This window comes from Protopterus annectens, chromosome 1.part2, assembly GCF_019279795.1.
Source record: "Protopterus annectens isolate FY-2018-M chromosome 1.part2, PAN1.0, whole genome shotgun sequence".
NCBI lineage: Eukaryota > Metazoa > Chordata > Ceratodontiformes > Protopteridae > Protopterus > Protopterus annectens.
The window spans coordinates 481,742,512-481,757,270 of NC_056727.1; the positions used below are offsets into that span (position 1 = coordinate 481,742,512).

At 42.5% G+C, this 14,759-nt stretch overlaps 1 protein-coding gene across 1 annotated transcript in view; it reads left to right on the forward strand.

The window, feature by feature from the left end:
* The window catches only part of XRN2 (5'-3' exoribonuclease 2), a 2,388,435-nt gene that overhangs the window by 630,635 nt on the left and 1,743,041 nt on the right, over positions 1–14,759 (forward strand). The window contains exon 8 of the mRNA XM_044057168.1: positions 5,142–5,192. Coding sequence (XP_043913103.1) covers positions 5,142–5,192 — 51 coding nt within the window. The remainder of the gene's footprint in view (positions 1–5,141; positions 5,193–14,759) is intronic.

The window sequence follows — 14,759 nt, forward strand, 5'->3', positions numbered from 1 at the left end:
CTCACCACAGCCCCAGGGTGTTCAAGTGTATGGCGGTAGTGACAGCTCACCTGAGATGTCTAGGATTCCAGGTGTTTCCTTATCTGGATGACTGGCTCCTGACAGGCCACCACCAGGCATCTACTTCAGACCAGGGATGCTATTATTCAACTTTGTGCCCAGTTGGGGATTACAATAAATTGGGAAATATCTGCTTTATTGCCCCCCTCAATTTGTGACTTATAGGTGCAGAAATACACAGTAGCCATGTTGGCTCGCTTTCTAGTAGAAAGGGCACAGAATCTTTTACTACAAATACAGTCTTCTCCCTCTCCGAAAAGTCAAGGCCAAGACTGTTTTGAAGCTTCTAGGGACCATGGCTTCTACCATACTACTAGTGCCGTTAGCCAGACTACACATGCGGATTCTTCAATGGCTTCTGTTGTCCCAGTGGTCCTTCCAACAACTGCCCTTAACCCACCACATTCTGATAACAGATCCTTGCATGAAGGACTTCAGTTGGTGGATTCAACCCAATCAGTTAACTACAGGCACTCAATTCCTCTCGTCAACCCGTTGCCACTGTGACCATGGATGCCGTACAGCTAGGGTGGGGGCATTGACGCAGGACTGTCCAAGGCACATGGTTAGCTCACGTATCTCATTTGCATATCTCTCTTCTAGAGATGAGGGCGGTGCTCCTGGCGTTGCAAGCACTTTACACTACCTTCTTCCTCTTGGGACAATTGCAATACAATCAGATAACATGTCGGTAGTATGCTATCTCAAACAAGGCGGAACCAGGTCATACTCACTCTATCAAGAGGCCATTCGAGTTTGGAAATGGGTGGTATCTTCCCAGCGCTTTCTGGTGGCGACATCCTGGGAACAACCAATGTGACAGCTGACAAACTCAGCCAGGCAATTTTGATGCCTCAGGAGTGGTGTCTGAAGCAGGAAATATCAGAGCATATTTTCCACAGATGGGAACGGCCTTGCTGCGATCTCTCTGCCAGCCCAATCAATGCCAAATGGAGCAGCTATTTCTCCCGCATCCCTCTCCCCCCCCCGGGGGAGTGACTGAGAGACGCACTTGCTCATGATTGGTCTTTGGGTCTCCTTCGTGCTTTCCCACCCTTTCCTCTAATAGCCAAGGTGATTCAGGAAGCAAAACTGCTGGGAAGCAAACTGATCCTAGTTACTCCTTACTGGCCTTGTCAAGTTTGGTTCTCCTTTCTTGGGCCTCACCTATTAGATGATCCATGAACTCTGAACCCAGTGCCAGATCTCTTGACTCTTATGTCAAGCTGTCATCCCAGCCTATGCACCCTCAGTTTGACAGCTTGGCTGCTCCAGTTCCATCCCTAGTCAGGCTTCACGATTTCTCACCCTTTGTGACCCATATCCATACATCTTCTCATAAACCCTCCACTAGGAAGTTATACACCAGTAAATAGAGGAGGTTCTCTATCTGGGCTGAGGAAAAAAAATGTTAACCCCTTATACTGCATCTATTTCGGTGGTATTGGAATTCTTGTCTGAACTTTTCCACCAGGGATCTGTGGCTGCCACAATCGGGGGTCAGTTGGCAGTGTTGTCTAATTTTCATCTGGGTCAACAAGATTCTACTCTGATGTCACATAGGTTGTGCAAGACTGACTTTAAAGGTGCCACTTTAAGAACTCCCCTTCCGGTACCTGTTGCTATGTGGGACTTGTTAATTTGGATAGAACAAAATTCGTCTCCACCTTTTGAGCCAGCCCATTCGTCTCCTTTGAAATTTCTGTCTTTGAAGACCTTGTTTCTGTTGGCAGTCACATCTGCTAGAAGGGTTTGAGTTACAAGCACCATCTGTCAAACCCCCGTATTTGATATTTCACAAAGACAAGAGCATCTCTTCGTACTAATCCATCCTTTGACCCCAAGGTCTGTTCCCATAACACTATGAACCACTCCTTAGAACTTCCGGTGTTCTTCCTTAATCATTCCAACGCAGCAGAATACAGATTTAATCACTTGGATATTCATAGACAATTGTTATTTGCACCAGACTAAGGAATTCAGGAAGTCGGACCAATTATTTATTTTCTTCTCCGACTCCAGATTAGGTCTTCTAGTTTCCAAAGTGACCCTCTCTAATTGGATCTCTAGCTGTATAGCTTACATTTACTCTTCTGATGGTATGCCTTTACCTTTCAAAATTAAGGTTCATTCTACGAGATGTCTACTTCTGCAGCCTTTCAAGCCACGGTCCCACTTGATATCTGTGCAGCAACAACTTGGACTACCCCTCATACATTTATTGCTCATTACAAATTGGATTTGGTCTCCAGGGTTAGAGCATCCTTTGGTTCCACAGTATTCAGGAGTAGTTTTCCTTGAGCTTGGGACGCTGTCCCATGTGTAAGAATGATGGCGAGATAGGACTACAGAACATAAAGAAGTTATGTACTCATAACTTTCCATGTTTGTAGTCAATCTCTCCCTTCATTCTTACGAACTCGCCCTCCTACCACCATCCTGGAAAGATCTGAAGACAATTAAGTGGAGACCTTTTATTATTGGGTTCTTTCTGTGTAATTTTTATTTCTCTGTAGCAGCAAACAAGGTCTGGGGATTTTACTGGTACATCATGGGATACCTACCTAGCCACGAGCCAACTAGAAGACTTTGAGCTTGTAAAAAGGCAGAGTATTGGCTCCAAACCTATGTGTAAGATTGAAGGGTGAGATGGACTACAAACATGGAATATTATGGTGAGTACATAACTTTAATTAATTTTGACTAATTTTTGGAGGCCTGTTTAGTATGTTAATTTTATAGCCTTTTGCCTACCTTACATGGTGGTTTTATGTGCAAGAGTCTTCTAGCTGATCCAGGTATAGGACCTCTACATTACAAGAAAGGATCTGCTTGGGGGCTCCATTCATTGACCTATTTCCTATTGAGAGGGAGAATAGAGAACTCAACAGATTTGAAATATCTGCACTTCTGCTATACTGTGCTTCAGGCCCATGAACTTCCAGACTTGCTTACCAGCAATCTCTGCTGGAGAAAATGAGGGTTAAGGCCGAAGGGATTTTGAAATGCAAGTTGTGTGTGCATACATATATAAAATTAAATGGTTTTGTATGTTTATGGAGAGGAGAAAAATTATAATTCATTTTATGTAGCAAGTGGGAGCATTTGATAAACCTTGATTCCTTTAATAGTGCTCCAGTTTCCTTATTTTATACTGCTTTGGAAAGGTGGGTATGATGCATTGCTTTTCTTCTGCAAGGAGATTTTGGAAGTTGTAACGTCAGCACTGTTGCTGTGCATATTATGAGATGTATTTTTCATGATTTCCTGAGCAGTAGCCCTCCAAGTTTGTGTAGTTTTTTCTTTTGAGCTCTATTTGTTTGGTGATTGGTTTGAAGAGCGCCACTAGTAGTTAACGTCCCTTGGCAGCGGTTTTCACAGGTTACAGTAATTTGTATGGTATGCATGCTTTGACTTGGTGCACTTGTAAATTGTTTTTTGTTTGGCATTTCTGTGTCTTTACTTTGTCCCACCCCCCGAAAAAAAAAGCTTCAAAATAGATGGGTATATTGTCTGGTTAGGTCATAGACTTGTGATTGAGTCCTTTGTTTTAAAGCAGACAGCTGCTGTCTTCCTTTTTAGAACTCCATTTTGTGCGTTTCAGACATTCCTGTATCTCTGCAGTCCTTTTACACAAAATTTTCAATTGAGAATGAACAGAGGCATATCATTTGTGTATATCTAAACAATCACACAGGTTGTCCACGTTTACCAGTTTAGGGTTGCAGGGAAAACTACAGACTGTCCAGGCTGTCTGTGGGTACAAGGCAGAAAGATAATGTGAGATAGTTTGGCACTCTGTCATGAGATACATGTACACACATTGCAAGCTGCCTGTGGCATGTCTTTGAGATGTGGAAGGAAACGTGCACCTGTAAATCTCATGCTGGACATGGGGAGGAACTCTGCTCACATTTTAGGCCATCTGAGAATCTATCTTGAGAACCAGATGTTGAGAGACCTGTACTAATCACTGGGCCCCCATGTATTTTATGGGACAATAAACTTGTGCAATTTCTTGTTTTTTTTTTTTTTTTTTTTACTTTGCATGAAATTGCACTGCTTATTTTGAAAAGTTACTTTTGTCTGTCCTAAATTTCCAACAGCACATTTTACTGTGTATTTTTGTATAAGAATATTTTCGAGTGTTTGAGCCAGAGCCCTATTTTTTTCATCAACATTTAACAAGCCAAGTTTTCTTCTTTGCAGAAGCATTGAGATTGCACTAACTGTACCAAGTGCTCTTATAGACTTTATATTCCACAGAGACTGTGATTGAGTGGAGGCTCACTATGGAGGGCAAAATAAAGAAATTGAGACACTTAACAGAGCTTACCGTATGCTTTGTAGGAAAGAAGGCAAAAAGGAATGTGATGGCAGTATTTAAGTAAGTCAAGAATTAAATTTCAAGATGGCAGCATCTTTCAGAGCGGGAGGTTCCTTACAAAGAAGTCTACCTTGGCTGTAGAAGGTGTCTACACTGTGGTATTTTTTCTGCTTAAAAGATTCTGGTTGCATCTAGCAGACTTCCTGAACTGGTACTGGAAGGTAGTCTATACTCGTATACACAGGATATTACTTTCTTACTGAAATGACTGGTGCTGCGGTAGCATTGTCGCCTCAGACGTTGCTCTTTGGATTCTCAGAGCGTCTACTGTGTGACGACGTGTGTGAATGGGCGTTCCTTCGTTGAAGGTTGTGTTAGGCCCGGCAAGCCAGCATGTAAAACTCTACTGCCAGTCATTAGCGAACCGGAGTTCCGCTGTGGCACGACCCCTAACTGGGAAAAGCTGAAAGACGCACACTGAAATGACTAGGTTGAGTTAGAGAAGGAATGGTGAGCTTAAGTGGTACTTTGTGCATAACAATAAAATGTTTACTTCATGGAGCGTACTGGAATGCTTTAATTTCTTGTAGTTAGTGTGGTATCTGTTGTCCTGTGACTTTAAGTTGTATTTTTGACAACCTAATGCGTACTTGGCGCCACACATCTTTCTTGGCATTGTAATGACTGAACATGTTTAATTTTAAAATGCTTCAAAAGTCTTGTTTACATTAAAGGCTTATTTTTACTGTTGCAGCTCAGCCAAACCATGATCCAAACACCCATCATTGTTTGTGTGGCGCAGATGGTAAGTTTTCCTGCCTCTTAATTTTATAGTTTTTAGATTAGCTTAACAGTGAGCATTGCCTGATGGTTTGTGTTAAGTAAAATAGCTGCATTTGATTGGAAACTGCTCTGGGAAATTACAGTCCATTTAATAAAAGGAACAAAGATTACCCTTGCAGAAGGGTAAAAGTGAAGCTGCGTACAGTCTGTTTCTTAGTCTTCATGCCAGACTTTCACTTTGTTCTTGATATTCTTACGCTGTTTTCTGTACCTGTCCATAAAACAGTATTGATATTCAATACTGTTGTTTTTTAAGCTACTTTTTTCTGAAACTAATGGACTGCTTTTGAAATCAAGGGCATTTTTATTAAAAGCAGACTGAGGAGGACCTAAAATAAGTGGGATTTCTTTATAGTTTAAGAATCCCAGTGATGGTGAGTTGGTTTTGTGCTTACTGACACACGCAGCATTAAACAATAGTGTTAAGTATACAATGGCTTTCATTCTAGGCAGATTCCTTGATTCTTTGAGTACCTCTTGAATGGAAGTGTTTGAAGTGGTGGGCTTCTGCAGTGTGGTGATGAGCATCTAGAGTAAAATGTGATCAGCCTCTTTAAAGTTAAGCATTAACATAGCCTTTGGAAAGGAGGTCTTAACAGCTTTGATAAAATTGAGAAAAAAGCTTAAGCACCCCAAAACCCAGGTTTAAGCTGGCATGTAGCAGTAAAGGATGCGTTTATGTTGGAGAACATTTCGGAGAAGGAATTTTGAAAGGTCAGAAAGGGAATGAGTGTGGTGCTCTTTCTGAGGAGCCAACAGCAAACATTTTGAGTAAACACTCTGACACCATCTTATTATCATGCTTTGATTAAAAAAAAAAAGTGGACAGTAATTGGATTTTGGAGAGAAACCTCTTCAGAGCACAGAGTGAATAAAAGCATTGAGGCCAAACAAGGATGTGCAAGGTATTTGAGAGTTGAGGGGGGGGGGGGACTACTGGTTGTATGTCTTTCTGTTCTAGATAACAGTTTAGTGTTCATTTGGTAGAGCAGATTGTTGGGTTGATTTGGTTTAGAATAAGTGGCATTCATTTGGCCGGAAGCTGTGGTTGAGTTGTAGGTATGTTAGTCAGTGTTAAAGTTGCTTTAACCATCCATCTTAGTGGCTTTGGGCAGGTTGACGTTAAGTTGGCCTGTGAAGAACATGTTTTTATTGAATTAATAGAAATGGTAGGTAAAATTACGCCAACACATGCTTAAGATTATAGTGGTGTGCTTGTGCAAATAAGGATGTCTCCCTTTTAGGGACCTGCTGTCTGTTGAATGTAGTGGTAACATTACTTTCAGTATACTGAATAAAATTACTGCTTTATATAATTTTCCACATTTGAAAGTTAAAATTTTAAGATTGACTATGCCCCAGCATGTACCCCATTGGGAAGTCTTTTTTTCTTAGTTCTGTGCAAACATTGTGAAGTCTGTTAAATCTAACGTGTCTACATATTGTGGAAATCGTATCCCCATCAGGACCTCCACTGTTTGTTCCTAAGTCTAGCACATGACATGAACAGCTGTCCTCTGTGCACTTAAACACAAGATCGAGTTGCTTCAGAAATGTGTAGAATAGCATACAGAGTATTGGTGCTGTACATCTGCCACTGCATCTGCCAGTCCCTCAGTTGAGCTCCCACTTAAAGGTTCATAGGTAGGTACTAGGCTATTGGCCCTCGGGCCTGTATAAGCCTATCCAAAAAGGTACCCTGGCTTTCGCCACCCAAGAAAATTATTTTCCTGTGCCCCTGTCGAGCAGAGCCACAGAGGTGATCCCTGGGGTGAATTTCCTATTTCCCATCCAATCAAGATTTTTCTTGAGTGTAAATGAGAAGCTTTGTTTGCTATAAATAGGTAGTTTGTTCCAGAGTATGTGAAGTCTCTGGAACAGGCATATATCCCTCCAGCATGTTCTGTTTATTGTGGTGACAAGGTTTAGGTCCCTAGAGTGTGTAGCTCGGAAGGATTGGGATTTTTTTTTAAGTGGAGCATGTCCAACAGCTCTGGGTTTGACGCAGCTTTGTATGTTAGGCAGAGATCACCTCTGAGTAGCTGATATGTGACAGAATAAAGCTGGAGTTTTTTGAGACTGTGTGCGTAGGGCATCTGTTTGAGGCCAGTATTCCTCTGTGAGGCATTTCTGCGGCCTTTCCAGTTGTAGTTGTCTTGTGAGGTACATACAAAAAGGGGCGTTGTACTCTGTAATGGGTCTGAGTGATGAGTAGCGGGGAACAATGACCTCTTTTTTTTTTTCCTGGATGAGAAACCTTTTGTGATGAGGTGTGCCACATAGAAGAATGTCCTGACTACTGTGGCAATGTGATTATCAAAGGAGAGACTCCTGTCCACCTGTGCACCAAGGTCTTATCACATGTTCGGTGTTACGTAGACTGCCACCTATGTGGTAGCTCATGGGTACAGAGCTTTTACCAAAGGGGATGACTATGCCCTTTTTGGCATTGAGATTGAGGCCATGGCTTTGACACCAGGCATCTGTGTCAGTGAGGCCTTTTTGTAGGATGTCCACATCGTTAGGAGTTTCAGTTATGGCTCCTAGTTTGCAGTCATCTGTGAACTTTGTTAGCCAAAGACCTGTGTTAGCCTGTACTTCAGAAAAGTAGATACCAAACAGGAGAGGACCTAGGACTGAACCCTGTGGTGCTCTACTTGTCCCTGATCTGAAGTCTGATTTGGAGTCTGCTACTTTCATAGTGTGGGTTCTGTCAATGAGCCAGTTGGAAACGCATCTTGTGACCTAGGGATTTAAACCTAGTTTAGTGAGTTTATATACAATTCCAGAGTTGGGGGATGGTGTCAAAAGTCTTTTAAGATCGAGGTAGGCTGTGTGAGCCACCTTACCCTCATCTACAGCTTTGGTGATTGCTTCAAAGAAGTCCATCAGGTTTAGGAAAAATGATCTACTTTTTACCAAACCCAAGCTGGGTGGGGTCCAGAGTTTGGAGATTGCCAATGTCTTTGTTTACAAGTTTCAAGATACATTCCATGGCCTTGCAGACCAGGCTTGTTGGGCTAAATGGGGAGGTAGTTCCTGGGGTCTGTGGTGGCTACCCCTTTGTGGAGTGGGATAATCGCTGTGCCCCATTCAGTGGGTACAAAGCCTGCGGTGAGGCTATGATTGAACATGGTGCTTAGGTGGGGTGCCAGTTCATTCTGTAGTTCATGTAGAACGCAGCCTGGGATGTTGTCAGGTCCCATGGATGCTGTGTTCTTGGCTTTGGAGAGTTTTTTGTTTAACCTGTATAGCCATGATTATAGGAACTTTGCATTCTTCTGGTATAGAGATGGGTCCTTTAGGTGGAGAGACGGGGGTAAGTTAGCACTTAACCTATCTGCTAGGATGTTGGCAATATTGGTTGGTTCTGTATAGTGCCATTGTGCTGTAACGCAGAGCAGGTCTGAGTGTTGCCATTGAGATTCTTGACCTAGCTCTAGAATGCTTTGTGGCTGTCTTTAGAAATCAGTAGCAATTTTGTTTTTGTAACTAGCTCTGGAGGATTTTGAGGTATCTCGGCTTCTTACTGAGGCTGACCAGGGAGTTTCTCCAGTCATGGGATTTTGCTCTTTTTTTGCAACAGTTTCTTCTTTTGTAGAGTTTTATGGCAGAGGGCCACCAGATTGATTTCCTTTTGTTTGAGGATAGCATCTTGGTTCCGTTAGGGATAGCATGATCTATGCACTTGTGTAAGTGTTTATAAAGTGCGTTTGTGTAGGATTCAGTAGTCGTACCTCTATTGTCTGTCTGCTTGGGTGTCGTGAAGTTTGCCACTTCTGTCTTAAGCATGAAGTTGGCTTTGAAGAAATGTTTTACGGTGATTTCCCTAATGGGGGGTGGGGGCGGTATGTGGATGTCTAGGCTGATGAGCTTGTGGTTGGTTCTGACCAACTAGTATTTGACCTTTGGCGTGGAACACCGGTTGCCCATGTTGGTAATGAGCAGGTCTAGGATATTGCTGCCCCCTGGTGGATAAGTTGATCCAAGGTGTTGAAATTTATGAATTCCAGAAAATGTTGAGCAAGAGAGTTGGTACATGAGTAGTTTTCCCAGTTAATGGTGGGGTAGTTGAAATCGCCCATTATTAAGGGTTGTGTTGTACCCTAACATTTTCCAGTGCATCAAAAAATGAGGAGTGGGAATCCTGGGGCATGGTGTGAGATCTGTAGCAAGTTACATTTTGGATTGCTCTCTTGCCCAGAGTTTATTGCACTTGGATAATATCAGATGCATTATACTGAGCAGCTAGCCTGGAGGTATGGATATCCTTAATGAATATGGACACTCTGCCTTTAGTGTTTCAGTCCAAGTTAGGTTGGCTGAAAGGTGTGGTATGAATTATAGCGTGGTAATGCAGGGGTGCTGTCTGGAGCCTTGAACCAGGTCTCTGTCACTGCACAGGTGTCTGTTGTCCATTTTAAGGAGTGCTTTGAGTGAATGCATTTTGAGGTTTAGACTTCTAGCATTGAGTAGCATTACCCTCAGATTTTGCTTGATTGTACCTGTTACGGTGGTGAATTTGTCATTTGAACCTTGCCTAAAAACAGCAATATAGGGGTGGCAAGAGCCTTGGCCAGTATGTGGAATCCCAAGGGCAACAGCTGCAGGTCTTCTCTGGCAAAGCATTGTGGTCTGTCGATCATGTCATCCCAGGCAGACAGGTACTGGATCCCCTTAGTGACACCAGAAGTTTAGCGAATTGTTGAAGTCAATCATTTTGTCCTTGTACTGTGGTATCATTCTGGGTGATGGCAGGATGCTACTCAAGGCTAGGGTGATACCTGCCTGAGCTACAAGATCAGAGAGCTCCTCCAAGTAGTCCAGGGAGGTATGTCTCCTGGTCACTCACACCAACCTGGACAATGACAGTCATATTTGTACTTGTGTTGTGACCCGTGTGTGTTATATGGCAGATCCTGGCACCTGACAGTTAGCTGTCAGTAACTTTCTCCTTGTTTAGCCTGGTGAGTGGAACATCAGTGTGCCCGAATATAGTCACCTATGACTAGTGTTGGGTACGTTATGCCCTGTGGGCTGTGGTTGTGGCAGATTGAGTTCTGTGTAATTTGGGTTGTGTTGGGGGGTCGAGGTTGCTTGCATTTATGCTTTGGAGGTCTCTGTTGCTTGAGGAGGTATTTATTGAGAGCCTCCACTAATGTAGGTGTGTGTTGGTGGTGCAGGTTTTGATGGAATATTTGAGTGTGGTGCAAGTGTTTACTTTCTCCTCTTGACTGTCTAGTCCAGTCTTGGGTGAAGAGAGCTTTGCTTCCAGTTTGGCTGTATAAGTGCGTCTCACAGGTTGTAGTGTTGGGTGGTAGGAGGAGAGAGGGTTGTCTGTTGCAACTTAGGACAACATCTTGTATTCAAGAAGTACGAGAAATGAGCTTTTCATCATAACAGAAGGAAAAAAAGCAAACTCTGCTTAAAATATTTTAAGCTGTACCTGGTGACCCATGTGACACTTTATTTGCGCTTTTCTACATTTGTCCGTGTTTTAGACTGTTATCTACTAGCTTTTTTTGGTTTGTTCTGGAACTTTAGTCTTGTAGCTATATTGGCAGATTTGAGAAGATTGTGCATTGCAGAATTTTAGCATTCCTTGTATGTTATTTGTCTCCATAAGTAGTTACTTGCAAAAGCTAGTTTGACCCATGTCTGGGACCTTAACTGACTAAAACTACAGTATTGTGGCAGAACTGTGAACTACAGCCAGATTTGAGCCTCATTTAGTTATTGCAACATTTTTTCCTGTGCTGGTAAATTTCTGTGTAGTCTCGTACCTTAATCGGAATTTGCATTATTAGTGTAGCTTGTTTTTTGCTATAGCATTGCACTCTTGAGCAATCTTTTTTGGTGCTTTTACATTGAGGTTAGCAGTACTCTGTACAAACACCTAGATAGAAAATTGTATTCATAAAACTACCCTCTGTGTTGAAACCTGAAACTGTGGCTAAAACAAAGCCATTGTGTGGAGACAAGCTTAGAGCAACTAGTGTGTATTCTAAACAGTACTATAATCACCTCTTAGCACAGTGTACCCTAGGCAAGTGCCAAACCCCCAGAGACCCCCCCCCCCGTAAGAGACCTGTGTATAACCAAATCCATAACTTAAAGTAGCCCACCCAAGTACAGGTCCAGACAGCATGGGTATGCAAAAATGTCTTGGTAGCCAGCTTGGTAAATATGGGCATCCTGAGAAAATGTGGCTGTTATCTCAAATACACAGGCAACCATTTAATCCTTAAAGAAACCTAGTACATGAAAGAAATAAAATTTCACTGGAATCAGAAATATTATATGCAAAGTTGTGAATACACACTACATCCACCAGCATAGTGTCTACCACACACACCAACTTATGCTAAGGCACTAAACAGCAGTCTTCCTAAACCTCAAAGCACCACTTCAGCCTTTAAATGGTAATGCAGTGCCTATCCTCTGCAGTTTCTGAAGAACTCACCAAAAGCAACTTCAAAAGCCACACATTCTTACACCCAGTGGACCCCGAAGAGAAAAGCCCATATTTTCATAGTGGGATCCATTGCAAGGCACACACACCCAAACTCCCCAGACTAAACAAGGAGGCAAGTTTAGTTGCTTATTTGGAGGCAGGATTTACCAGGTTACGCACACATTACTACACCACAAGTACCAGTATGATTCTGTTGTGAAGCATGTGGACATTAATGACATGGAACAATACTCTTCTTGGATTCTATGAAGAGAAATTACTGATCTCTCTGCCTGATAGGCATGTGCATTATATTGAGCAGCATTCTACCTTTAGAAAGAATGCCACAGTACAAACAAGATGGACATTAATTGGCTTAGTTTCTACTTTGCTTCCAGGAGGATTCAGTATTTGTCAGCATAGGAGGACATTGTAAACGAAAGACATTGCTTTGCAAAGAATGGTCTGCACCTTTCTCCCTCCATCCCCCAGGCTTCTGAATATTAGATAACATTTCATCTCCTCCTTGGACCCTTTTTTAGGCAATGCCACACTGGCAAAACCTAAAGGTTACGAGCCTAGACAAAATCCATACTCTACAAGCTCTTCTCACTCTGGAGAATATAGACGTCAGTGCTATTACCGAGACATTCATTCATTTAACATTTGTTTACCTGCAAAGTCAGATTTAGAACGAAGCCAGTTTTCAGTGGAGGCTCAGGGAGAAACACTCCAGATACATGTCTTTGAATCATGGTTTAAACATGACATGGTTTAAATCTGCAGCCAGTACTCTGACAGTGCAAAGCATCCATGTCTTCCACACATTTAGACCAGCTGCACAGGGACAAAAGGTGGGGAATCTCTCTATTAGCAACAAGTATACAGCTAGGGTAGTTATTTTACATTTGTTGACCTGATTTGTCCGACTGAGCTTAGTAGCCCATTTTCAGTGGAGTCCTGGGGAGAAAAGCCCCACATGTTCTACAGATTGTTTACTTATTTTGGTAAGTGATAATCAACAACTGGCTTATAGAAAATATTCAAAGCAACATATACATTAAAATTGAGGATTTACTACAGTAAATTAATCATTGTCTGTCAGATTTAGAATCCTACATCATTCAGAATGACTAACAATAGTTTTGTCACCAGATGTAAAATCTTGTATTATGCAGATGAGAATGTATATAATGTGCCTAGGACAAAAGTTTAAGGTGAGACAAGGTCAAGAAAGTTACATAAGTTGGGAGCAGATAGAGGTGTGCAGTCAGGGTTGATAGCTGTTTGAGGGTGGGTACAGAGGCAGGTCCATTGGCTTAACAGGTATTCTTTAGTGGCTAGCTTGAATTGACTAAGTTGCTTGAGTGACCTGATCCCTAGTGGGAGCTTGTTCCAGGCCTTGGAAGGATTATAGCTATAGAGAATGTCCTTTCTTCGTTTAAGGTTTGTGGATTTGTAGCAGATCTAGGTTAGAGCTTCGCAGGGATGACAGATACGGTAAGACAGTAAGAAGGCTGATAGAGTAGGTCTGGAGTTGAGGGAAAAGAAGCTGGTGAGGTAGATTTTCGTGTTTCAATGTTGCAGTCATTACATTTGGGTAATCTGCTGGCAGGTTGTCCTCAGTTGGCCTGAATAACAAAGTCTTGGGTCCTGCGTCTGTTGCGGTCTCCTCTTCCATGTCGTCAGTTCATCAGGGGTATAAAACATGCAGCCGACGCCATTTTAATCTGTCTTTTGCCGCGTGGTGCCTGAAGCAGAAGCACTTCGCAAGTGCCAGTCTGCAGACTCCTGAAATTTTCCTTTTCGAGTTTCAGAACTGAAATCTTCAAACTAAAGCCAAGTACCACATTGGGAAAACTTTTTATTTATCCTTACCGATGTCAGTAAAAGTTACTAATTGTATTACTTGTGGGAAGCAAATAGGAGTTTCATTTGTACTGTATTCCTTGCCTAGGCCCTGATCACAATGTCCCTTGCTGCCGGTTTTGTGCTAAATTTAGCCAACGCACTTTTAAGCGTTGGTATATTTTTGTTTTTAAATACTTTGGTTCAAGATGGAACTATCCTGAAATGTCGTCTTAACAATCCGACTACCAGAATTCACAAAAAAACTCGAGCTAAAAACAAATTTAAGCCAGTTGCAGGTTCGCCGGTACTCTGTGAGGTGCTTTCGCAGCCCCTGATGCCCGCTACTTTTGAGTCGCAGGCCTCTACAGAGACCCTTTTGGGGTCGGGTATGCCGTGAGATTCTTCAAGTATTATTGAACCTGCGGATGTCTCCCTTGGATGGGTCTGGAGTTGCTGAGCAGGCACCTGCTTCTGAGGGTGTTTTCAGGCCTCAACATTTGTATATTAAACCGCCATCAGAAACGAGGCCAAAACCTACTTCTATGTCTAAAAAACCGACGCATGAGCCACGTGCTCAGGCCCCTATGCCTAAAAAAGCAAATGGTCAAAATGGTTGAGGATTTAATTACCTTGATCAGGGGTTCCCAACCCCCCTGCTTAGAGGCCTAGGCAAGGCACCGATTATGAATCTTCAGTTCAGGTTTCCATTTCTTCTGATACCTCTTCTGATAAGGAATTTTCTATTCCATCCTATGAGGACTCTGATGCAGATGAATCCATCTCTTCTGCTTCTCCTCCTGAGGATTTTTCTTTTTGAGAAGACTTTGCATACCTTAAGGGGACACTCATTGAGAGAGTCAGGACTTTTCAGAATCCAAGAGGCTTAGGGATTTTTTTCCTCAGCATAGGCCTTTGGCTATACCTCCTGTTTTAGATGTTGATTTCTCAGAATCCAGCATGGCTCCTGATTCCCTGCCTCCACCTCCTAAGCCAGACAGATATTACGGGGTTCCTGACTCCCACAAATTTCTTTTCAAAATTCCTGCTGCTGACCCAGAAACTATTTCTCTGGGTCCCATGTGTGTTAAGGCTTCTACAGCCAAAAATCCTACCCCTTTAGATGGACTCCAGGGCGCTGGATAGATGAGTTAAGGTTTATATATCTGCAACCCTGGCAATCAAGGCTTTAAACTGCCAATTTCATATGCTTAAATATCAGCAGCA